General features: G+C 46.2%; 1 protein-coding gene across 2 annotated transcripts in view; it reads left to right on the top strand.

The window, feature by feature from the left end:
- The window catches only part of LOC144724537 (voltage-dependent L-type calcium channel subunit beta-1-like), a 177610-nt gene that overhangs the window by 112826 nt on the left and 37216 nt on the right, over window positions 1–27568 (top strand). For both annotated transcript variants that reach the window (XM_078603771.1, XM_078603772.1), the window contains 3 exons: window positions 2851–2970; window positions 15645–15767; window positions 23595–23731. In XM_078603771.1, coding sequence (XP_078459897.1) covers window positions 2851–2970; window positions 15645–15767; window positions 23595–23731 — 380 coding nt within the window. The remainder of the gene's footprint in view (window positions 1–2850; window positions 2971–15644; window positions 15768–23594; window positions 23732–27568) is intronic.

Consider the following 27568-nt stretch of genomic DNA (forward strand, 5'->3'; position numbering starts at 1 on the left):
AAATATTGTGCGTATATTACACAAATCAAATCAACTGAGGCAGGAGCCAAAGCTCAAAAGTCTTGCATGGGTGAGAGTCTGATTGGGTGAGAGTCTGATCGTGTGAGAGTCTAGATGGGTAAAATTCTGGACGGGTGAGAAACTGATTGGGTGAGAGTCTGATCGGGTGAGAGCCAGGACAGGGTGAGAGCCAGGATAGGGTGATGGCCTTGAGCTGCTGCTGTTTTAAGGTGGATGGTGCTTGGGTACTACTACTGCTGCGTGTGTGCAGTGGGAGCAAGTGCCAGACGGCTGCCAGTGCAGCTAGGACGGTGCTGGTTCTGGTTTGGATGAGCAGGTTATTGGACGTACATACTCTGTAGGACGCGGCGGTTTGCCATGGTCAGTGGGTTGAGGGAGAGCTAGGTGACACAGCATAGCGATTTTGTACTGATAGTATCCTTGATTTGAGAGGGGAGTTGGTGCATAGTTTATAGCGAAGCCATATAAACGAATCAATTATGGCCAGAAAGTTGAAATTCGGGTTAGAGCTGGGCTGTCCGATTATTGGTTAAATTACTCGACTATTTGGGAAAAAAGCGCGACGATTTATGGGGAAGTGATGGGCGGGGCTTATCGATATCAGCATCACCATCAGCTGCGTTGCACTGGGTGTGGCTTGCAGGGGGTTTCCTGCCTTCGATAGACAGGATGTGGGGGCAGCCTTCATTTTGAAGAGGGCCCGAGTAATTGAGCACAAAAAAAAGTCGACTGCAACATTGAGTTGACTCATCATCCCGCTGTGTGTGTGTGTGTATCCCACACACAACTCCAGCATAATTAAGGGGCAGCTATTGTCGGGAGTACAGCAATTTGGCTATTAATATGTCTAAGGAGCTTTAGAGCATTGTCTTCTTGTATTCATGGTTTTCTCTGTGCCTTGCCACTCAAAATAGCCCACTGGAAATGGACACTCCAAAAAAGTAATCTTGAGACTCTGCAAAGATTTCCATGAGTAAACTCGTGCAGAAGATGATTATTTATGATTACTCATTAACCTATTTCACAATCAGTTCTGTGTTTGTAACCTCAAAGAGAATTCTACAACAATGAGCACCTTTGATTTCAACGCATCAAAGTGGTGGACCTGCCTACCGCTCGATAGAGCATTAATCATTCAAAGACCAGTGCAGTATATGACACCATTGGGCAATGCCAACTTGCACATTGGACTTCCTTCATAATGTGCACTCGTGTTAATAACAATCGTCACTTGCAGCTCTTTGTAAGTCCACGACTGGATCACGACGTCCACAAGCTGTGTAGGTCATGGGAGATCAATGACCATACTTCACCACCCAGGTCAGTGTAGGTTTATGAGGAAATGTTTTGCACAAAGGAAATGAACCAGCGGTGGCGTGGGTTAGCCAGGACCAGTTCAGATGTCACTCAGCACTGATTTTGGCCGTGGCTGGGAGATACAAACTCAGGCCGGCAGGTTTTATAGTGCAGTGTGCTCACCGCTTTTTTGCCACCAGTCCTCCATACTTATGTGGCCACTTCATTATACCTCAATGCTGACCTGCTTTATATTTATCTCAGCCCATCTGTGGGTGGATAAAAGTGATACCATTTTGCGGGAGGGATGCTGCCCCGGTGTATTTGTGAGCACGCTGGGTACTTGCAATCCATTGAACATTGTTGGTGAATTCCCCCTCTTTGTATGTGTTTGGGTGATTTGTTTACCTTTCTTGTACTTTGCACTCGTATCGTGTTTTTTGTATTGTTTCTTGTTGTAACGTTCTTGCCTGCCCCGACTGAACATTTGTGAAAAAGAGATTTACAGCTCATCGGATTTCTCCAGGAAAAATACATATTCTGATTCTGAGATACTGTATGCTTTTTTGTCATGTAACATTGCGTGTGCATTTGTGTGTTCATGTTGGCCTTTATTGTGCACGTTGTGGTGCGAGGGGCATCAGTGGTGAGCAGACGAGTTGTGACCTGGGTTTGATTTTCCAACCATGTATACGATCAGTGTTACAAGTCGTCTTTGGGCCCATCGTAGGCCTCCGTTAGGTTGACTCAACCTCAGCCGAGTATCAGGTGCAGTGTGTTGTTAACATCAGTGGCCAAGTGTGGCACTGCCCCTGTGTGTGTATGTATGCACGTGCATATGTGCCGCCTTGTGTCACTGGCGGTGGTATAGTGATTAGCGCGCTGCGCTACGAACTACCTAGTGCGGTGTGTACATATTGCCACTGGGGAGACAAAGGCGCTAGGCCATTGTGCTGGCTACCCACCCCCTTGTGTGCCGTGCCGGACTTCATAGGCACTCGCTAACAGCAGTTTCCCCTAAAGTCTGTTAAGGTTACACAGGGGATCTTTTTTTCTTTTTTTGTTGTCCGTGCTCATATGCGTGTCATTATCCCCTTGTATTAGACAAGTCTATGACCAAATCACCCCAAAAAAGCACCAAATAATTTCAGTTCTCAAAAGCTAACCAGGCATGAGCCTGGTTAGTGCTTGCATGGGTCACCACCATGCACAAACAGGTTGTCATAGGACTTTGGGGCGGTGTGGTGGGCAGCAGAGGATAGTGCAGCAAAGTCCATTGTTCTGCTGTACTTCTATGATCCCACATCTATGCTCTCCGCCTTCACCAACCCGCTCTGACCAGTGTGGTGAAGTATGATCGAATAACCCCCCCCATGACCCGCACGACACCCAGTGCTGGATTGACACAACGTCTGTGCATGGACATCACACACCTTGCCTGTAATGTGCGTGCGCTCTTGTGCCTTTGCAATGTACGTGCTTTGTATTAATGCCCACGCTTGTATGTGCGTTTGCGTGTGTGGTTGTGTGCAGGGTTCAGCAGATTCTTACAATAGCCGGCCATCCGATTCTGACAACTCCCTGGAAGAGGAGCGAGAACACCTGAAACGCGAGGCCGAGAAGCAGGCGCTAGCCCAGCTCGAGAAGGCCAAGGTCAGACCCTGATTGAGGCCATCGGGCCTCGTTGCTCTGCCCACCGCTAATCTGGCACTGTGTATGTATGTATGTTCAACTTCTTTTGCACCGTACATAGCCGACCGTGCTAATTGGAGGTGCCGGGTGGAAGGAAAACGAACTGTGAAGGCGAGGGTTGGTGGGTCACTTTGTCCCCTGCCCGTGGGCGTTGTGGTCAGCAAGTGGATTCATTTCCCTGCTCGTTTTTCTTCTGTACAAGGATTGAGTGCCCGCCCCCTTCCCCCGCAACACCCCCTTGCATACTCTTTGGTTCTTTCGGTAAAGTCACGTATGTATAAAACAAAATAAAATAAATCACGACGTTTCGATCGCAACACAAGCGGTCGTCCTCAGGCGGATATGTGGGTTTTCATCGCTTTCCAAATGCACGCATAGGCACTCATTAATGAGGTTGCCCAACCATCCCGATGGAGGACAACAGAGCTTGGGAAATGATGCCATCGGTTCTGGCTGCTTCACCGATTGTCTATGATCTCCTGTACCTCCAAATCATTCTGCACCTTTGAAAATAACTGCCCGTTACAAAGGTTAAATTAAATAACACGTATACACCTCGTTTGCATTTTGTGTGTTTATTGTTTACCCACAATCATGTATTCGATTTGTGCTATGGGCGTTGTGTTATGCGATGATAAATAAATTTGGAAGCTCACTGAGCGGCAAGCCTAACGGTATTCTCAAAATCCTTCAAGTGGCCTTTTTATCCTTTACATAGTAGGGGCAGCACTTTCCCAAATACTCTGCAGTGAGACTATTTGTCACATCACAGACAAATGGATATTATTAATTGTCAGAGCTGGAATTTAAGCAAATCAAGTGCTAAATCAATGTCAACTCACAACACTTGATAACTTTGTTTGGATCACCGGCAGCTGTACAAATTCGAGCCCACCATCTCAGCAGTGCGGACTCAGCACTCTGACTTCTCAGCCACCCACCACCTCAACCTATTTCGACCTCACTGGAAAGTCCCGACAAAAGGTCAAAACGCTTTCTTGCTCAAATGAGCGTGGAGGCCGGTTTGCTCATCTCCGAGATTACAGCCCTGAGCCGGCAGTGGAAAATCCACATTCCTTACGACAGGGGCGAGTCCATCCATTCGACAACCACCCTTGACTTCCTCTACAAAGCGGTGCGCATGTCATCGACTGAGGAGGCATGATGGCATGATGAGTCAAACCCCGGCAAGGATTTTGATATTGGAGCCTTCCAATTGCTCTCCTGCTGAACCACCTGGCCGGATGGAAAGACAATTTGCCGTCTGTATTTCGTGGAACTATGGTGGGGCACAGTTTTTGTGCTATTTGACACCAACTTGGCCATTTCCCATTGAAAATTCCCACGTAAATAAAGCACCTTGCAGCCAAAAGCAATATGCAGTTGATTATGGGTACAAGACCACCTTATACAGTAAAACCTTTGATTGCGAGTAACTTGGTCTGCGAGTGTTTTGCAAGACGAGCACAATTTTTAAATAAATATTAATTTGATAAACGAGCGAGGTCTTGAAATACGAGTAGCACGTGTATACGCTTTGTCTGCCGAGCGTCACGTGATCACAACTGATATACGAGTGCTTTGATATACGAGTGCTTTGGATTACAAACACGTTTTCGGAACGAATTATGCTCGCAATCCAAGGTTTTACTGTACACAGTTCTAATACAAGCAACACATGGTTACATTGCACTGTTGAGGGGGGAGGCAAGGGTACCTTCTGATACAAGCACACGTTGGATATATGCACGCCTGGCTTTGCTCCCAAGGGTTGCGAATATTTCAAGCATGCCTTAAAAGAATAGTTCAGGCATCTGATATTTTCTGTGTGATCCACCAATCACCCTGCCAAAGTATTCAATTTATTACTTTGCCTCACAATCAGCAAGTCGGGTGTTTGATCTGCAGTCATTGCTCGAATCAGTCAACCATTATGTATTGTTATTACGGTTGTTTACCCAGGGAAGCCTCGCTGAGTTCGAGACTCTTGTTCAGGAGAGTCGTGCCAGGTGTTGAAGTAGGGGGTCATGTTGCGACGTGTAATCCCATTCGAGTGGGTAATATTTCAACATTGGGATGTGTTTGGCAATAACAGTTTCATTGAATGGTCTTTTTTTGTCCTGAGGATGATCGCTTGAGGACGATCGCTTGTGTGGCAATCAAAACATCGTGATCTATTAATATTATTATTAGAATTTTTCTACGTCACTTTACTGAAAGAACCAAACAGTATGGATTCCTGCAGTCATGAAAACTTCACATCATCATGTTCTCGTTATACTGGTGGAAGCGCTTGCCTTCCTCCTCCGAGTACACTCCCATGTTCTCCTTGAATTTATCAAGATGAGCATCAAGGATATGGACTTTGAGGGACATCCTACAGCCCATCGTGCCGTAGTTCTTCACTAGAGTCTCAACCAGCGCCACATAGTTTTCAACCTTGCGATTGCCCAGGAAGCCACGAACCACTGTGACAAAGCTGTCCCAAACCACTTTCTCCTTACTAGTGAGCTTCTTGGGGAATTCATTGCACTCCAGGATCTTCTTTATCTGTGTTCCGGCAAAAACGCCGGCTTTGACCTTTGCCTCAGACAGCTTAGGGAAGAAGTCTTGAAGGCACTTGAAGTCTGCCGACTCCTTATCTCCAGCTCCGACAAATTGTTTCATGAGGCCAAATTTTATGTACAGTGGTGGCATCAGCACCTTCTGGGGGTCACCAGTAGCTCCCACTTGACGTTGTTCGTCCCCACAGAAAACTCGGTCCACTGTGGCCAGTCCCGCCTGTGGTAGTGCGCTTTGGTGTCCCTGCTATCCCAAAGGCAAAGATAGCAGGGGAACTTGGTAAAACCGCCTTGGAGACCCATCAGGAATGCCACCATTTTGAAGTCTCCGATGACCTCCCAACCGTACTCATCATACTTCAAGGCGTCCAGCAAGGTCTTGATGTTGTTGTAATCCTCTTTGAGGTGCACCGATTGAGCCAGGGGAAGAGACGGGTACTTGTTACCATTATGGAGCAGCACAGCTTTGAGGCTCCTGGATGAGCTGTCAATGAAGAGGCGCCACTCATTCTGGTTACAGGCGATTCTGATTGCCTCGAACAGACTGGTCACATTGTGGCAGAAGCAGAGCCCATCTTGACAGGTGAAGAAGCTGTAACAAGATTGGTGACGCTTCCTCTGATCTGCGACTTGCACACTTTCATCCAACAAGTTCCACTACTTGAGCCTAGATGTCAAAAGCTCGGCATTGGACTTGGTGAGACCAAGATCTCTGATCAAGTCGTTCAGGTCTTTTTGGTTGGGGTAGAATGGGTTTCTGTCCTCAGCTACACCTCTGAAATTGTCATCTGGATATACAACGTCTTCCTCGCTCTCTGACTTACTGCTCTCTTCTAAAGACGGCTGCTCTCTCTCCGGAGGAGTGGGTACGGGGAGCTCATGGCAGTGTGGCACCGGGGCTATGGATGAAGGACGGTCCGGATACATGATAGCAGGTGCATTCTTCCCAGTCCGACGTTTGGAAGGGTCCACCATGCAGAAGTAGCAGTTGCTTGAGTGGTCAGTGGATTCCCGCCAAATTCTTGGGAAAGCGAACTTCATGGCTCTCTTTCCCCCCCTGTAACATTCTACAAAAATACATTTATTTCACCAATGACTAATGTGTAAGAGATTCTCGCAACATTTTTCATGTATGATATATTTTTCCAAAAACATTGAAAATTGTAAAATATTTAAAAATTTAAAACTCTTACAATTTTTTTTATTTTAACAAATTTTATAACTTAAAATTCCGAGCAACAATTGTCCATCTTACCTTCCAGAGTTTTTTTGCATTGCTCGCAGGTTAAATCAGGTGCCCACGGTTTGTCTTGATCCCCGACAGGCATGCCGAAATATGCCTTGTAGGCCTCACACATCTTAGCCGATGCTTCCACAGAGTACTTTTTCGCTCTTGTCTTATAAATTGGGCGCAGACATAGAAAAATGCGTCTACCGGATGCTTGCAGCCTCTTGATGCCATCTCAGAAAAATGCAGATATGTATCCACTTAGGCAGCTGAAAATAAACTGAACTGGTGGGCTTTAGGCCCCTGTATTTATATTCCTAATTATATTACTGGAAAGTTCTACAATGTTCTAGAAGTTATTCCACGTTTAATCAGCACTGAATCTATCTGGAATGTTCTGGAAAATAGGTAAATTTCAAAATATCAATGTCCTGGTCACAAAAGCAAAGTTTGTGGGGAATAATAGCCATTTATCTGTACTTTTGAGGCATAAGCAATTAGGAAATAGCACTTACTACCCAGGAACAAATTTTTTTTTTTTAAATTGTTACACACTGATATAATTAACTGGCACCTACCACAGATGCATGGTATTTCTTCCTCTAGCTCAAGGCTACCGATGGAAATGAATGCCACCCCATGCTTGCTCGAGCAGGGAGACACTTTGACCTTAAATACAGTATGGGAAATGGGGCAGCTTTTTGTTTTAAATTTAAACAAAGCAAAACGTCAGGCGTTCTCCACCAGGGCTCTTCCTACATCTGCTCCTGCGAGTCCAATTACAATGCCGAACGAACAGCTTTCAGAGCCATTAAGTGAACAATGCAGACACGGCCTTAAGAGCTATTGATTGGCTTCCTTAACGTCAGCATGTGTTTGTGCAAGGCAATTGAAAAGTAGAAAACTGTGTTCACGGGACACACCGGTGGCATTGGTGAGAATGACTGCAGTTCCAGCTATTCAGTTTAACACGTAGGCTTTCGCGACCAATGTTATTCATAATCAACGTTTTTGGGTTTAGATCGCGTTATTTACAAATGTGTCGTAACCCTCCACCACCCGACACAGCCAATCAGTAAAAATGTGTCACGTTGACAAAAGACAAATAGTTCACTGCTTTAGCCCACCGGTGTGTTGAAGCCACAACATTTACAATTTGAGTACGACGTTTCACTGGTAATTGCATCCAGCATCATCGGGCAATTCGCCAGAATGGTGAGGCTCTGCTGTGTCTCCCGTTCTTATATAGGGCAGCAGCAGGGTGACGTCATCATTAACTCATTAACTCATCAGGTGCAAAGATTCAAGGGGGGAGTGATTGTAATTATATACTAGATTAGTAATCAGGCTATTGTTACGATGCGAGTTGTAGATTAGTAATCATTTGGAATGTGTTTTATTGTGATTATGCTACATTAGTGATCAGTTAGTGTTTGTTTCCCTTATAAGGAATTGTAATGTATCTTATTTAATAATACGCTTCCAGGCCGCACTAAGCCTGTAGCTGTCTGAGCGATTAAAGTTATTTCTGTTTCTCTCAATTTCAATCGATTCTCTAATTAGTCTTTGCCAGTAGTAACTAGTTTTACACAACACTTCCACGTTGTCAAAATCAATTGAGTGTCCCTGTTGGCATGCATGTTCTGCCACTGCCGACAGTTGTGTTTGTGATAGTTTAATATTTCTCTGGTGTTCTTTTAGTCTTACACTAACGTTACGCCCTGTCTGTCCAATATAGCATCTGCCACATACACAATTAATCCGATATACACCTTCTGTTGATAATTTAGGTAATTCGTCTTTAGTGCACGTTACTAGTTGTTGAATTTTGTGTACTGTACCAAATCTTACTGTAATGTTTTGCTTTTGCAAAACACGGGCTAATTTGTCAGTTACTCCTGAGATAAATGGTATTTTTATTGTTTTAATAATCTGATCGTGTCGGGTGGTGGAGGGTTACGACACATTTATAAATAACGCGATCTAAACCCAAAAACGTTGATTATGAGTTCCAGCTATTATCATCATTACCTTGTTATGATGATGGTGGTGGCTTGGGGAGGCCTTCATTTAGCGGTGGATTGACTACAGCCGATGACGTTATTATTGCCGTTAATAGGCCACGTGCTTGGATGGTTGACCACCGTGCATGCAGCAGGTGTTGTGGACACTGTGGGCAGTAGAGGGCAGTGCCTCAAAATCCATCAAGTATTAGTCTGCACTCGCTCCACTCAGTTTTACCCACCCGCACTGGCCATCGTGGTGAGAAATAGTCAAAGATTTCTCAAGGCCCCCAAGGCATTGGGAGGCCATCATTCAGCAGTGGATTGACATAAAACGGGCTGTGCATGTACACTCTATATCGTTACCCACTCTATATTCCTTGGCTGCTGCTGTCCTCGCATCAACCCGAGCCACCCACACGATAATTTCTCCACTGCAGTTGCGCTTGTAACGTTATTTTAAACTAAACACCCAAAAGTAATCTGAAAAAGCGGTAAACCGGTCCTTCGCAAGTTGTAATCCGATCACCAGAAATAATTCGGGGGTTACTAGATGCCTTCCTTGGCTATTCGATACCAATATTTGCAATCGCTTTGTAACGCGTTACTTGCCAGCAGCGACATATTTTTTTCGTAATCCTGAGGCCTTCTCTGTCAGGCCAGAGCCATGCCCGTCTGCCCGTCCCTTCTCCACGTCGTCTGCCTGCTGAGATTTTTTATTTGCCGCCGCCGTTTTATCCCCGAGTGCTTGAAATCCTTTCCGGTTTTTTTGAAAGGGGGGTGGGTAGAAAAAAACTCCGTGGAGAAAATGTTTTTTTTTTTGGGGGGGGGGGGGGCTTTCACGGTGCTGTGTGTTGCCTAAATAATACTGAATAATTGAGGCGCGCGTTAATAATGGATGGGCAGTTAATGCTCGCACTGCATCTGTGTGAGGTGGGACCCTTTGTGTGTGGCCCACCCTCCACGGCTCGCACCCGCCCTGCTCAAATTTTTTGCGAATGGATGGACAGTGTTGAATAGTATATCCAGACAAAATATGTAGATAAATGGATATATTAATATGGAGATAATCGCAACGATAATGTTTTTTTTATGCATAAAAGCGCCCTTCCTATATGCCGGCAGAGTCCCGGGGAGCTTTACATCTTCATCTCATCTCAACACATTTGAAAGGGCACCCACAGTGGCAGCTGTCACTGTGGGGGGCGAAAGGTGACTCAGCACCTGGCCTGCAGTCGGGCATAGTCTGCTCGTAGGGGCCAATGATTGCTATGTGTAATCCCAATAGATGGAAGGAAAAATTGTATACGTGTACCGTTACACTATGGCAGGATTCCTGCTGTTTTATGGCAACATTGCTGCCGTGGTGTAATGGTTAGCGCACTGGACTTGCAATCCAGAGGTCCGCCGGTTTCATTCGATGTGCCGACATGCCAGTCGAAGCAGTGCTACAAGTTTATTGAATCCCTCCTCCTCCGTAGCAGCATAAATGGGTTCACTACGAGTTAATCGTTCGACAGGTTGCATGTGGGGGGGGGGGGGGGGGGGGGGGGAGAGTGTGGGTACTCCCATCTCTTCCAAGATATCTGGCCAGTGTGAAAGAGTGGGCCAACATTCCCTCTACAGGTAGGCCTCTAAAGCTTAATTTTGTGGAGGGCCTTCCACCAGCAGTGGCATGCGCAAGACATTTCAGGAATGCACCTTTATATTTTGTATGAATATCGTCAGACAGATAGATTTATTGACGTGTTCAAGAACGATAGGGCAAACGATGGTACGGAGGAAGCGGTGGCACAGTTGTTAGCGCACTATGTTACGAACCCATTCATGGGTTCGATTTCATGCCTTGATTAACATCAATGGCGAGTGATATTTGCACTGGTCCTGGGCCTCCTTAACTATTCCGCATTGACCAGTGAGGTGAAGTATGGTCAAACAACCCCCGTGACTGACACAGAACGGGGAGGCTGCCATCCATCATTTGATTGTCAAACTGTTGTGCAAATAGATACCGTAGACAATGAGAAAGCAAGATAAATATAAGTTAATTAGATATATGGGTGGGAGCTGGGTTGCAGTGGTTAGCAACTCTTTGCTATGAACCTCACGATGCGAGTTTGATTCTCTGCCATGCCTAACATCATTTGTGAGTCTTGGCCTGCCCCCTTAACTGGCTTGCACTGGCTAGCGTGGTGAAGTATGGTCAAACAATCCTCAAAAAGAGCACGAGGAGGCCTTCAGTCAGCCGTGGATTGACAACAAGCTCAAAGTTATGTTTTAAATGGTAAGTAGATACATATTTGGTACACATACATATGCAAAATGAATATTAACACAGCTCCATACACTCAAGTCACACACGAGCAATATACAGGCTCGACTTTGCTTACCTTCAGAGATCTAATGAAATCAAGCACATTTTGGGTTATTTTGGCTGTAGAAAAATATAAACTATAGATAGGTAAATGCATAATAAGGTAACCAGACACTCATCTCCATTCCACGTTCTCTATGGTGATTGTTGATGGTGTGTATTGAAGTGGTGCTGATGTAAAGAGATACAGGGAGACCGACACAAACAATTTGAAAGACGAATTATCCAGACACACTTTGCAGTAAGCACCGAAATGAATTTTGAGAATCAGGGAGTCTTTAGTGAATTGTTTAAAAAAAAATACTCCTGCGGTTTTAATAATAAAACGTAATCATGCATTGAGACGTGAAAGGTGCAAAGCAAAGCATAGGGAGATGGACGCTTGGAATCACGATGTGCTACGGACAGCGGACCACATTGATTAGATGTGCAGGTTTTATGAGATCACTCAATAGGTTAGGGAAAGTAAGCGGGCTTGGACATGGGACGTCGCTTGAAGAGATGATGGCTGACGGTCAAGAGTAATGGAGTGACGGCCAAGGATTGGAGCACGCCTGGGAGTGCGCACACCGAGGAGATGTAGGGATGAAAGCAGCTCACGTGCAAGATCCAGGAGGGCCGTTACATTGCAGGATCATAGGAGATGGCGGTGGCTTTGTAGGCCTTTGTCTAGCAGTGGATTGACCATGGCTGATGATGATGATAATGATATGTTTAAATGTGTATATTAATGGCCAGACTGAAGCCCTCAAGCCTGTCATGCTTAAAACAAATTTAACATTACTAATAGGGTTTTTCCCCTTTTTTCTGGCAACAAAACTGACACCTTTTGCAAGGAATCATGCTTACATTAACCACAATACTTGCAATCAAATGCAAACATACACAAACGAAAATTTGTTTCCAGAAACACCCTATTAGTATATTTTGGTTACTGGCAAAGGAGGTCCCATGAAATTTAACATTAAAAAGTGTCTCCAATGTGATGGTTCCAGGTAGACGCCACGGTAGTGAGATGCTACTGACCTCGCCTGGTATGCAGGAGGTCGTGGGTTTGGAGTTTGCATGTTCTATCCGTGGTCGAGTGTATTTTCCTCCGGGCGCTCCGAATTTACTCTCTACATTTAGAAACGTGCGTTTAGAGTATTTGGCTGCTATACATTTCCACATGATAAGCCACTTCGTTGTGCTACCATTTGTGATAGCCAGGTCGCTTCTGAGAAAGTGCTATATAGCTCAGTGGGCCTTACCTGGTAAAATAAAAATAGTTTAGTTTAGGATTATTACATCACAGAAATGTGAGAGGTGGTGATGATTTGGGGAGGCCTTCATCCAGCAGTGGATTGATCATGGCTGCTGCTGCTGCTGCTGCTGATGATGATGATGATGATAGAGGCTAGAGCAAGCATATGGACATGAAAATAAACAAACAATTCCTGCACTGTCATTGGGAAGCGTTGCACTGCGCAGTTATTTATTGCAAAACAAGTCCGGCGAATGGATTATTTTACTCCAGTACATTAATAGGTATTTGTTGCCAGGGAAGAATTCATCTTCAGGCAGCTCGGAATAAAATAAAGAATTGCTGCCTTGTTGTACGGGAAGGTGGGTGAGCGTTCTTACGTCAAAGGCTAAATCGGTCCCAGCTGAGACTCGACACGAACCTTACGTCCATTCGTCTGGCTGAGTCACAGTGGAAAAAAGTCAAAAGCGTTTCCCTGCTCAAACGAGCATTGGGCTGCACTCATCCTTTGCTGGCACTCCTGAGCCAACGGTGGACATTTGACAGAGCCATGGTGAGGGCCATTATTGCGGCAACAATGACACACTGTTGACGTGCCACGAAGTGGCGGCAGTTATTGTTAACGAGCCCCTGGAAAGATAACACGATGGCACGTGTCGAACTCATGGCCAGAATTTGAAACAGGTACCTTACGAATTGTCAGTCAAGAACTCTAACTGCCGTGCCACCCGGTCAGATGAAATGTAATAACTGAACGACATTTTTGTTAATGTTAATTAAAAAAAATGTATTACTTGTACATTCAAACATGTGTTTGTTTTACATACATTGTATGTTTTTGAATATTATGAATTCGCTCTTGTCGAGTGGTTTGACCGCTGAGGCAAGTGTTTTTAGTGAACGCTTATCATGACCACACAGTTGATGGCAAATTGGCTTCAGGTCAACTTGTGTTCTGGGTGGCACTCATCCCAATTAATGTCCCGGTTATGTGGTGGACATTCCACATTCCCATGGTGGAGATCCGTCATTCTGCATGACGACCACCATTCTCAAATGTATAAAGCGCCATCGTGGTAGATTGAGGGGTATGAAATACAAACACATTCGCAGATGAGGCAAAAAACTCAACGCGTTGGTCAACAGCACGTACCATTTATGTGCTACGAAGAAGGGCCACTTCTCGAAATGTCACCAATTATACATTTTTCCTTTTAAGTCCACAGTCCTATTGACAAACATGTTGAGAGTCTTGTTATTTGTGCTTCTTGCACCACTGCCAACGCAGGGTCACCAAAGTAATTTGTTAAACAGATAAGGGGTCGTTTCACCACAAAAAAGTATGAGATCATTTTTAAGTCCCATGTTGCTCGCGGTTGCGCTGTGTGCCTCTCCGACGTTTGTTTTTGTGTTGTACAGCCTGTTGCTCGTCACAATGTGCGGACATGAAGGAGCTTCCAACACAGAACCGAATTTCAGCACGTGGGGTGACACGTGGGACATCGTGTGGAACAACACGCGATGTTACCCGAAAACGCATCGGAGAGCGATATTTAAGTCGATCAGCCAAAATAAGCTTTCTGATCCTGTGTTTTCCCAGCAGCATTTGTTTCATCAGGAAAACCTTGGACCTTTTTTATTTTCTGACATTCATCAACAGGGTACGGCCTTTTTAAATAATGCTGCAGGGCTTTCCCGGTGTTATAGGCAAGAACCATCCACAAACATTGGAGCTATTACAGTGCAGCACAGAAAATCTTAGAAAATGATTGTGCACTTTCTTGGTGGATTGTGGGTAAACAAGGCCCTTTTGGCTTATGGAGTTGAATGTTATTTTACTTTGGTGGTGTAATAGAGCCTTGTGTGTGTCTTGACAATTTGGTCTCACGTTATGTCAGTATCTATAGGACGCTTTTTTATCACGTTAAGTCAGGTTGCTTTACAATAGCGGAACAAAATATATATAAAGGGGCTTCAGAGCTGCGCTGCACAGAGCTAAGAGAGAGAAGGAGGTTATTATGTACTCTTCATCATCATCACCAGCAGCCATGACCACTGTGGGTTTAAGACCTCCCCAAGCCATCGGCATCCCTCACAGTTCTGTGACGCGACAATGCACCCTGTGCGTGCGCGCCAACAGATTTCACAGCTCCATCTCCCCCACCGAGGGACTTGCTCCTGGGCTGTGACATGTTCCAGCGGCAGCGCATTGGCCACTTGTTGCAGATGTTCGCGGTTAGTTCAGCGGGCGTATTAACCATGACAGATATGCGCCGTCCGCTTCAGAGTGGACGGTAAAGATCCCGTGATGTAATTTACAACGAGAAGGCCATCGAGTGACAACGTCGTGGCCCACCTTTGCCAAATCTGAGCTATGGCCCACAAATTAGCGCATTGCTCAATTGGGATTGTACAAAGCAACATCGCTCCCTACTGGCAAACTACGCCCATCCGTGAAATAGGGCGCCATGGTGGCAAGATGTTAACTACCTGGCCTGGTATGCAGGAGGTCGTGGGTTTGATCCCGACACTGACTCCTGTCAATTTGGAGTTTTCATGTTCTATCCGTGGTAGGGTGTATTTTTCTCTGGGTCCTCCGGATTTACTCTCCACATGTAGAAATGTGTGGTTCGAGTATTTGGCTGCTATACATTGCCGCGCGATAAACCACTTCGTTGAGCTATCATGTGTGGCCAGGTCACTCCTGAAAAAGAGCTGTACAGCTCAGTGGGCCGTACCTGGTAAAATAAAAAAATAGTTTAGTTTTGAAACATAGCACCTTCACTCGTGGTAGCCCTGCGCTACAAGAATGGCGCCGATACCCATGAATGTTACATTATTGTTGTAAATATATTTACGCCGTATATTCGCTGCGCGCGGTTGCACTTTATTTTGCTCAGTCGGTGTTAGCCCGCTGAGGTCGTGACGGTTTTTTTTTCATTCTTGTTTTTCCATACTCCCGGAGCGTTCCCGTTCTGTTGTCATGTGCACTGATGCCCATCTTTATTGAGAGCAATACAGGACTGGCACGTACAATAGAGAGATCGATTGATTGATTTTATTCCTATGAATATATTTCGTTGCAGTGAAATAGCGCGCGCACGCACGCACGCGTGTGTGTGTGTGTATGTCGAACTTGTTTCGCACTGTACGTAGCCAACTGTGCTAAACGGAGGTGTGTGTGTGCTTGCATGCATGTGTGTGTGTCGTCCGTCGTGTGCTTCAGACGAAACCCGTGGCGTTTGCGGTCCGCACCAACGTTAGCTACAATGGCTTCAGCGACGAGGACGCCCCTGTGCACGGAACGGCGATTTCCTTCGACGGAAAGGACTTCCTCCACATCAAGGAGGTGAGTGGTGCTGCGGTGGCTCAACGGAAGACGCCACTTGGCACTGTTTTGGATCATTGTAATAATAATAATAAATTATGATAATCATTATTACTTACAGTTTATTGTTAGTCACTCTTCCAACAGTTTTGGAAGACTTTGCAGTTTTTTCCTGGATTTTTCTGTTTGCGCATAGTCACTTTAAGATGTTTTCTTGTTCATGTTTTTGTTTTTTTGTTTGTTGCGGTTGCACCCGATTCAGGAGCCGAATGGCTCACAGGGCTATACCAAATAAATGAAACTGAAAAAAAAATGTCTGGTCAACGTATTAAAGTAGACCACATACGCTCTGGAGTTTTGTCTAAGAGTGGCTCTTCCGCCAGCAGTGGCGTGAGATAGCAATTGCAGGGTTGTACCTTTACCGTTTATCTTTTACCATTGTCAATCCACTCTAGCAGGAAGCTCTCTCCATGCTGTATCAGTGATGGGTTTTTTTTGTTCACCATACTTCACCGTGTTGGTCAGTGTGGATGGTTTGGGGTGGGGGTGATTGGGCGGGGGGGGGGGTTGCCAGCACCAGTTCAGATGTCGCTCGCCACTGATGTTAACCATGTCCAGGAATTGAACTCAGGTTGCCGGGTTCGAAGCGCGGTGCACCAACCACTTCTCCATTCCCACCTGGGCTAATCCAGATTGCAATGGGTATCTGTTGCTGTATGTTCTACACAGGTCGTGGGCTCAACCCCGACCCTGACTCCTGTATATTTGGAGTTTGCATGTTCCTCCCATGGCTGCGTAGTCCTCTGGTTTTTCCCTCCACATTTTGAACCATGCATTTAGAGTATTTGGCTGCGATGAATGTCCACGTGATAAGCCGCTTCGTTTAGCTATCATTTAGCTTCTGAAAAAAAGTGTGCCTTACCTGGTAAAATGAAAAATAGTTTACTCTTTGGTTCTTTCGGTAAAGTGACGTAAGTGAAAAAAGAAAAGAAAAATTATTTGTATTATTATTTTTTATTTTCACCTACGTGACTTTACCGAAAGAACCAACGAGTATGGATCCTTGCAGCCACGAAAACTTCAAATCTAGAAGAAGAAAAAGTTTATCGTGTCATACCAGGTAACTGATGTGACCCATTCACTCAAGTCAAAGGTCAAAAAGTGGCTCCTTGCTCATACGGCACACCCCAAGCGGTGGGAATTCCCCTGGCTGTCTCGGCACTACTGGGAAACCTGGGTTTGAATCGAGGTTTAATCCACCTGTGATTAAGTGTAGGCAGTTGATGGTCTCAGCCTGCTCTGCAATGATATCCACAGATGAAAAACAAATTCAAGTCGGTAATTTTCTGTGGGAGAAAACAGACGCATACGAGATAATGTGAAAATACCTGCGCGGATAATTAATTGATCAACCCACTCATTGCGCCGTCTTCTGCAAACCACCTTGTCGATCTAAAAGTTGTGAGTATTGATCAATGCGAGGATCCTTGTGTGATCCATCAGACCCCGCTGCCAAAGTTGTGCATTACAGGCAAAGTGCCACCACAGGTTTATCCCATACTCTATACTCTTGGTTCTTTCGGTAATACCAGTTTATACCAGCCACAACCGCAGCACATAGAACCGCAGAGAGAGAGAGAGAGAAAAAAAACAATGAAACAATTCAATAGAAACGTCAAAAGCACAGGTCATTTTCCTGTTTACAAAAGTAATTAAAGTAATGACAGAGTTGTATTCTTTCAAAGTAATATTTATAATATAAATAAATAGATATTTATTTGCTTTTTTCAATGTTCATATACATCCGGGCCGAGTGGCAGTGTGGCACAGTGCTCAAGCCACAATCAAAAACCTGTCGAGTCCACTCGGCAACGCTCTTGATATTAATACAAATGTGTAACGCAAGGTCGTAAAGGTAGTGGTCATACGAATGAGCACAGCAATGTGGAACGCACATGGTGGTCAAATTGTCGGGAATATACCCCCCTCCATACGAATGTGGAATTTCCAACACCAGCTCTCAGGCGCTGCTCAAAGTGGAGATGAAAACTTTCTCGTTGCCGGCTCGATCGGGGAGAGTCACCCAATGGCTTTTTTGAGTTGAACATTTGGCTTCATCTGGAATGTGCAGAAGCATGTTTTTGTTAAAACTGAGAATTCCTGCTGTATGAACCTGGGGTGTGTGTGCGTATGTGTGTGTCTGTTTATGACTGGAGCGGTAGTGTTGTGGTTACCGCGATCACACTGCGAAACCAGCGATCCGAGTACTATTCCCGACCAATAACAGTGGCAAAACATTTGAACCGGGATGAAGTACTTAGTTGCAGTGTGGTAACATCAGCACAAAAGGGGGCCGGGCATGGATGCTGGCCACAGGCTTTGTTGTGTGCTCGCTAACAGCACTTGCCCAGACAGTCTGTTAAAGACTATATGGGAGATTTTTTTTATTCTTGTTTATGGGAATTGGACTTCTAAGCGTGGTTACCAGGAAATTTGGGCTTGCACATATCCGGTAGGGAAGTTGACACACTGCAAATCACAAGAATTGCCAACAACACAAACACAAAAGGTTTAAAGCAAAAAAAAAGAGTTAGTTTTTTGCTCCATTCCCACCATCGTTCCGGACATTGAACGGAAGAAAATTGGCACCTTTATTTTCACGGCATTATAAGAATTCCCTCCACGCGAGACTACTTCTGAGGAAAATGGACATTGTCTTAGCAAGAATAACGCATGATTGCTTCTTTCAACATCCATGCATCAGTCGTGCGAGAGATGGGGCTTGCCGGACTCGCTGGTGCCATTCCCCTGGCTTGCCAGGAGAAGGCAGTCCAACAAATATGCAGACTCGACCTGTTCCGTTTGTACGGGATCGAGTGTTTCCCCGTCGCATGTGTGGATTTTCTCCGGGCGCTCCGGTTTCCTCCCACATGTAACCGCTAATTTATTGGCCAATAACACTTTAATATATAGAGGACCCCAGAGCTTTGGCAATTATTGGTGCCAGCTCATTGCGTGGCTGCCTTCCCACCTGTCTGCAGTTCCTCACGCCTCTTGAGTCGAATACTGTGCAGTACGTTGCAATTAGGAATTATTGATTATTAATGGGTGCTCTTATGAAATATCTTTGAAGTACCAATGCTGTCAGAGTACCAATGCAACTTAAGGAGTGGTGGCACAGTGATCAGCATGCTTTACTATGGAGCCCAGCAACCTAAGTTCATTGTCTGGCCGTGGCCACCATCAGTTGTGATCCATAGCAGAACTGGTCCTGGATGCCCCCCACCCCCCTACCATCCCCCCACTTCACCACCTTACACTGACCACCATGGTGAAGTATGGTCAAACAATCCTTCACCGTTCTATGACTGCCATGACACTGGGAGGCACACATCTAGCAGTGGATGCACGAACAGGGCTCTAATGTGTACGTATTTGAACACATTTTCTCAAGTGTTGATTTGCAGTGTAGAGGCAGGGCCGGGCGGTGGATCACACAAACGAGAGTCCAGTGGGTGTTGAGGACTTACCAGGAGATTGCAGTACAGGAACTCCTCTACTTCTGAACATTCAACTTGCGAACTTTCAGAGATACGAACAAACCTGTCCGTCTGTCCGGTTGCCTGTCCAGATCGAGAGCCATAAGTTCAACCGCACCTCTGAGTTGCGGCCACTACGTCTGCAAATTTGCGCGCGTTACAAATTGAACTATTATTATATTATTATTTTTAACCGCCACGCAATAGATGTCGGTGGTGGCATCTACATCTGCAGAACATGAAGAGCAAGTGGTGTCTACATCTACAGGAGATTACACGACTGTTAAAGCCAGTCCCCTTGTTTAGTGTACATTCCATAAAACATGTTTGGAATCGACAAGAGTAAAGTTGAACTTAAGAACAAATCTACTTACTGACAGACCTATGAAACCTAAATCGTTCGTAAGTAGAAGGAGTCCCTGTACCACCGGTTACATCCTGTTTGGGATCGAGCGTTGTCCCTTCACACACGTGTGCGTTCTCTGGGTGCTCCGGTTTCCTCGCACAAGTTTACATGCCTATTAATTGGCCAACAACAACTTCATATGAAGAGAACCGCAGAGGATTTGGTGCAAGCTCACTATCTGGTTGCTGCCTTTTCCATTCAACTGTAGTTCCTCTCTGTGTCTCTTAGTCATTCTCTCTCTCTCTCTTCGAGAGTGAGCGAATATTGTGCGGCACGTCACAAGCCTAAATTATTATAAATTATGATCACGTGACACACACACATTCGAAGCCCTTTAGACGCATTGGCAATCACCTCGTCACACATTTCTAAAAATGGTACGGAGCTCATTTTCAGTTCCAAACATAGATGTACCGACAACCAAAATTAGCCGTAAAAAAAGTGCCGTGTAATATCTGAAAAAAAAGAAATCTGATTGCAGGAATTTATTTCTCACGTTGCACAGCAGTGATCCATGTGGACATGCATATGTGAGTGCAGTCAAGTTAAATAATGACTAGCATAAGTACCCGGTGTTGCCCGGGTGAAAAATATATTTCTTAATAACCTTACATATATACACAGATGGGCTGCTACCCCTGCCCCCCCCCCCCCCCAGGCACGATCTCCTCGGCCGCTGTGCAGTAATATGTACGGCCTATAGTGTGGTGGGGTGTCGAGGCCTAGTACCGTGCAGAGCCTCCGGCCTCGCCTAGATTGCCCACCCGGCTGAGGCTGGGTACCGGGGCCTTTACCCCCCCCCCCCCCGCGCTACAATAATACTGTCTAATCGCTATAATTTTATAATCTACCGACCCTATAATAGTAATTGCACACATTGTGGTGGGGGGGGAGTGAAGAGGACGTGAAACTTTGATGAATGTACCTCAGAGTCGCGTGTTAATGCGTGCGCATATTTTTAACGGAAATTAAAAATGGCGTCCACCCCGCAGCGAATGCGTCGCTACCCGTTGCCAGGGGCAACCACCGTCCAATGAAACTGCGTATGGTCCGGCGACACACAGACAGACAGACAGATTTGCGATTTTATATATATATAGATTGACTGTATTTGTGTGTGTGTGGCTGTGTGTGGGGAGTGGTAGTGTAGCGTTTAGGGTGCTGTGCTATGAACCTGGCGGCCCGAGTTCAATTCCCGCTCACGGCCAACACCAGTGACCAGTATCTGAACTGGTCTTGGGCCTCTCCTAGGTCGACTTAACCACAAATGAGTGCCTGTTGTCGTCTGTAAACATCGCCACTCGGGAGACAGAGGCGGCCGGGCGTGGTCCTGGCCACCCACCCCCTCGTTTGTAGTGCCGGCACTCATAGGTCCTCACTAACAGCACTTGCTCCTACAGTCTGTTCAGGCTTCATGGGGATCTTTGTCTTTGTTTGCGTGTAAAGTTTTAGTCCAACAAACATGAGCAAACATTGATGCACGTGGTCCTCTTCTAGGCAAAATGACCACTGGTAACATTGGCTGCTTGGCCTAAACCTTTGAGAAATAATGAAATGCATGATGAATAATGCATGCAGTAAAAAACTTAAAACATTACAACCATCGCCTTTTGATACCCAAAGTGTCATAATTGTAAGCAGATTAACATCTCATCATCGCTGATTTGGTTACCAATGGAACTGACCATCACATCCAAAAGCAGGCCCGTAGCTGGTGCTTGATGCACGAGTGCAAAAGTGCATTTCCCTCTGCCTCATGAATTTCGGGCAGTAACAATGAAAAGCGACAATTCGAGCGCGCAAATAGGGCAAGGGGCGATTCGCGCTTGGGGGATGATTACATCGAGGGGTGGAGAGAGGAGCGCGTGGATTGGTGAATGTGCGCGGGGTAACGACGTAATTTGAATTGTTAAGAAAAGTAAGTGGGACTTGGACGGCTGATGGTCAAGGACAATGAGGGCATGGTCAAGGAATGGACTGCGACCGAGAGGACGTCCACCAGGGAGATGGAGTCGTGAAATCAAGCTCGCGTGCGGCTGCTAGGACCATCGTTACATTGCAGAATCATAGGCGGCAGTGGCTTGGGAAGGCCTTCATCCAGCAGTGGATTGACCATGGCTGATGATGATGTACTGTACCTCCGATTAGCACGGTTGGCTACGCACAGTGCGGAGTTCAATGTACGTATGCACTGTAATGCAGAAGCAGATGATCAGACCGAAACAATCAAATCTGTTACGCCTTCAAACAAATCTCAAATTCAAAGTCTCTCCACTTATCTCCATCGACCACTCTGAACTCGTCGTTTAAATTCCACATTGTCACGGCAAAGACCATTCCCTTTATGTTGCGAGCCATGTTTAATTTCGGGCGGGAGCCTGGGATTCAACCGTTCTGCTTGGTTAATGCGAGCCCTGGCATGCAAATTATACCGCTCTTAGATTGAGGAACTCCTTAAGGACTTGGTTGTGTGCCTTCTGAGTATTTCTCAAGGGTGGAAAATTACAGGAAAGATGTTGCATGTATGTTGTGGCACGTCTTTTTCTATGTGTGCGTATGTCTTATGTGGGGAGCAGTAGTGTCGTGGTTGGCGCGCTGGGCTACGAACCTGACGACCTTAGTTTAATTCCTGCTCACGGCCAACACCAGTGACGATTATCTGAACCAGTCCTGGGCCTCCTCTAGGTCGACTCATTCTCAAAAGAGTACCTGGTGCAGTGTGCCACTAGGGAGACAAAGGTGGCAAGGCGTGGTGCTGGCCACCCATCCCCTCGTGTACTCTGCCGGCCTTCATAGGTGCTCGCTAACATCACTTTCCCCAACAGTCTGTTAAAGCTACATGGGGGATCTTTGTCTTCATTGTCTTTGCATGTGGGGAGCGGTATCGTATGAACATGGCAACCTGTGTACATTTGGTATTCACACCGTTCTGAAAGCACGAAGCTTTCACGTCACATGCAGTAGTTTCGCAATGGGGGAGGGGGGGGGTTTGGGGCACGTTGCTCTGTTTCCCAATTGCGTAATTTGTGGGTAATTTTTAAAATTTGGAAGATTGTGCTCAGCTGTGATGCTGGCGCACATGGCCTAAACTTTTTTGGAATAACGTCACGTGATCTTTAGCTTCCACTGTGAATCAGACCACCCATATTTATAATTACTACAGCCGCAGTATTAACCAGAGTTGCCATGGGCGTTTAACCGCAAACGTCCGCATCAAGCGCCAAATGTGCTACCTCATGCCTGGCCATGTCCACAGCCGATCAAATATCACGGCACCCAGCACCCACTAATATCATTAGTTAGCCATGTGGAATGCAATAACTGGGAACAGTTTTTGTTCACCCTTGGTGAGAGATGATGATTCAGAGGCCCGAGAATCCGTGGACATTGTGGAGGAGGCAGCCAAAACCAGAGACAAAAATTGCTTTATTTGCATGCTTGACCAACTGCATTTACAACTTTTCATACACGAGGGAGGAAACCGGAGTATCAGGAGAAATCCCATGCATTAGATGGGGCGGAGGTGGGGGGGGTTAACACTCAATCCCCGTACAGATGTAAACTAACCCACTTTCTGTACTGCCATTATGCCCTGGCCACAAGCCAGGTTGTGGCGACCTCGATGCCCGTGAGTGGAGGGAGTCAGTTTAACGAGTCTGTGTGTGGCCCACCAACACTCACTCGATGGCTTCCGCACACGTCCACGCTGAGTTACGGGCCACGCGTAAGACCCAAGACCAGTTCAGATACTGGTCACCGGTGTTGGCCGTGAGCGGGAATTGAACTCGGGCGGCCAGGTTCATAGCACAGCATCGCCCCGGTTTCTCTCTCTGCGGCTGCTCGCTCGGCGCGTCACGCGCGGTACACGCGTTGCGCTCGCATCTGTGTTGGTGCCCGTCGCAGAAATACAACAACGACTGGTGGATTGGGCGGCTGGTGAAGGAGGGCTGCGAGATCGGCTTCATCCCAAGCCCCGTGAAGCTGGAGCACATCCGCCAGCAGCTGGAGCAGCGCGCTCGCCAGGGTCGCTTCCACGCAGGGTGGGTAGATACGTCCCATTCATTGGCTACCATAGTCTGATGAGCTCCCCCTAAGTTTGTACCCATCATCATTTTCGTTCTTTTGTCTATCATGTGTATTAGACCTCCCCTCCTCCTCTCTGCCCATTGTGTTGGCGGGTGCAGTGGCTGGCCGCTTGCGCACAATCGCTCCATTGTGTTGGCGTGTGCAGTAATTGGCCGCTTGCGCACAAGCGCTTCCACGTCCATCGCCCACCCTTTTGGCCTCGCCCCCCCTCCCTCCCGATACGTTCCTTTCATTGGCTACCATAGTCTGATGAGCTCCCCCCTCCCTCTCCCTCCCCCCTCAACTCGCTTTTAAGGGATTACATCTTGAATCATTGCCTCACTTGATACAGCTAATCTGGCTGTGACGGTCCCACCTGATGACGGAGACTTGTGTTGCCTCCGAAACGTCGTGATTTTTGTTTTTATTTTATTTTACTTTCTACGTGACTTTACCGAAAAAACCTAAGAAGAGGGTGGGTAGCACCGCTACCGCCGCCGCAACACGCGCAACCCCACAGCACTCGTCACACAACTAGCGGCTGCCACCCGTCCTGGTTTTCCCTCGATTCGCTAGTGAACGTTGGTTTGCACAAGGGGAGACACTCGTTTACTTTAGCGACGCCGCTTTGGCATCACTTATTGTGTTAGAAACTAGTCCGGTTGCGCCGCGGTCACTACTCACGGCCCGGAAGGAAGGTCGGAAGTTGAAATCCCTGTCCGGCGTTGACTCGTCAATATGTCCCCCTGGGCAATGTCAGATTCGAGGAGTGGGCAATGGGGAAAATGTACCTGCCTTGCCCCCCCCGCCCCCCCCCGGAAGGTTTTTAGACCTACCTCATCCTCAGCGATCCTGTGAAATTTCTAAATGTTCCCAGGATTCATATTCTTGGTTTTTTCGGTAAAGTCACGTATTAACAAATTATAATAAAATAAAAATGTATAATAAAAATGATAAATAGAAGATAATTAAAGCAAAAAACCCACGACGTTTCGATCGCAACACAAGCGGTCTTCTTTTCTCTTCGCCTGATTTAATTAATTAGTGTTATTTTAATTTAAATTTAATTTGATTATTTTCTATTTCTATTTTCTATCTATGTGACTTTACCGAAAGAACCAAGAATATGAAATCCTGCAGTCACGAAAGTTTCAAGTCAAAATGTTCCCACGATATTAAAAGTTCTATTTGTTGCCATTGGTTAAATAATAATGAGCAGACCACTCAAGCCAATGCTTTTACATGCAGCTCTCCCATCTTCTGCTAATTACGAGATATTCTTCTTCCTCCCGTGTTTTTCTACCACACTGGTGGCCTATCCTACTCACCGCGATTTACTTGATCGCAATCGCGCAGCGTCCATGATCATCACGCAGCTCCTACGGCTTCCAAGCACGTGTCCCGCATGATTAACTTGGGAATAGCCACGATAATGACTCGCGGAAAGTTGATGATAATTGCGTGATATTTGTGACGATTTTGCAATGCCTGTGGTGTTCTTGGACCGCTAATGGTCCACACACCAGGCTCGCAATCCAGAGGTCGCCGGCTTCATTCGATCTCCCGGCACGCCACTCGAATCAATGGTGCGACACGAATGGCTTCACCGCAGCAAGTCGATCGTGTGGTGGGAGTCAAGTGTGGGTAATCCCACCTCTTGCAAGCCATCTTTCCAGCGAGGAAGAGGAGGCAAAATAATACCCTCTAGTAAATAATAATATTAATAATGCAATTTATAACGCGCGCAAATTTGGGGACGTAACGGCCGCAACTCAGAGGCGCGGAGCCAAGCTCAGAGTCGCTCGAAAGCACGTGGCTGTAGAGGTGAGTTTTTAAGTGTCTCTTGAAGAAGACGATTGAGGTGATGCTGCGAATGTGCAGAGGGGTGATGGCGTTCCAGACTGTTGGGGCTGCCACCGAGAAGCGGCGCATAGACACGATGACCATCCTGGATCTTGGTATCAAGAGGAGGTCATGAGTCGCGCTGCGCAGGCATCTGCCGTGTGCTGAGCTGCAAGTTGTCAATCTAGTAGAGGGAACTCGAGCTCACTGCGCTCCCTCTAGTGGAGGCCCAACCACCAAACAGCCCACGACAGTTATCATCTGCACAACATTTTTTTTTGTCGATATTGCCACATTCATGATGAACATTATCTGTGGCAATCTTGCAACGTTCATGACCATCAGGTAACATCTGTGACAACAATTCAATATTCTTGACAGTCGTACAATAACCGTAGCAATCGTGCAGCGTCCATGCGGGGTAATGTGTTATTCATGGCACTCTTCCAAGGTTCGTGATAAATATACAATGGGCAATACCTGTGACAATACAAATGACATCAATGAGTTTTTACATGATGCACAATTAAAAAAACCCTCCCCCATTACTAATGTTGTGAACCCGTACGCTTGTGAGGTCACATCCTGGCTCTTATTCAAATTCCACCCATCATTCTTGTGGAGATCAATAAAATAAACGCCACTTTGTGGGAAGTCAACATTGGTGATCCCATTGGGAGACCGGTCTCTGCTCACAGGGGTTGTAGAATTTCCGCCACAGGCTCAGGACCACCACCGCCCAGTGTTCGTAGGAAGTGATTGTGTGCGCGCGTTTGCCAAATTCCGAGGACGACTCCATCCCTGCGCTTTGCACGTGATAAAGCTGCTGCCTAGCTCAGCGCAAAAGCACACGCTAAATAATGAATATATGTCTAAGCCGAATGTTGACTTTCATTTAGTTTCCTTGGGCAATTTTTCTAATGCGTTTTTGTTTTATTGACGCATTTTCACGTTACCTTTCTTTGAGGTCCGCTGCTTATAAAACCCCACATCCTGGCATTGAGACGTCGACGTATCAGATTTTTGGCAGGATGTTTTGCTCGGTCCAGACCGTTTTTTTGTGTTGGTGTTGGGCCTTGATTATTTTAATTATTTTCTTTAGTGGGTTACCGGCACGCAAAAAAAAACGACAACAAAAATATGAAAAGAACAAAAAGGCTTCCCCCGTGTTATGACGTTCGTAGGCTTCCTTACGGCTGATGGAGCACTTTGGCCGGAAGCCAACGTGCGTCATCCTTGCCTGCAGAGGATGTAAACCTCCGTAGAGTGTGCCGCCATCAAATCATGGCGATCTTAAGCTGGCTGATCCGGTGTCTGGCCCACGCACCCATGGGGACTCCAGATTTGTACGTTTGTATCCGACTGGTTAGAAACACTTGGGTTGAACAAACGGAAGGTCGAAAGTTGAAATCCTGGTCAGGGATTCACTTGGCCTCTCATCTCTCTGGAGTCGGTAAACTTTCTACCGGTGTTTTTATTCTATTTTATTTCTAACTACGTGACTTTACCGAAAGAACCAAAGAGTATTTCTGCCGATTTTCGTGAAAAGCCATTGGCGGCTTTCGTGGTTGAGGGGCACATCAGCTCAGAGCAGCCGAGAGAGATGAGCACTGCTCCCCCGCAGGGTAAGGGAGCAGCGATAAACTTTGATGGTAAACAAACAACAAACACGTCCCAAAGAAACACGGGGATCGGGCTGAGGTCGCATCTGTTGTCGGTGGCAAAAAATTCCACATTTCTGTCTCCTTAAGGCAAAGTCAAGTCAAAGTGTGGCACAGAACTCAGTAGGCAGCTGCGTGAGCCATTGGGGCAAATTCCACATTTGTGTGGTTGGTGCCAGTTTCTCATTAGCACAGCCATATATAATATTCTAGAATGATGCTTTAGGGAGATATTAGCCCACACCACTTCGTTTTTATTCTTTGGGTCTTTCGGTAAAGGCACGTAGATAGGTTCAAAGATAATAACCA

This window comes from Lampetra planeri, chromosome 21, assembly GCF_965212315.1.
Source record: "Lampetra planeri chromosome 21, kcLamPlan1.2.h2, whole genome shotgun sequence".
Lineage (NCBI taxonomy): Eukaryota > Metazoa > Chordata > Hyperoartia > Petromyzontiformes > Petromyzontidae > Lampetra > Lampetra planeri.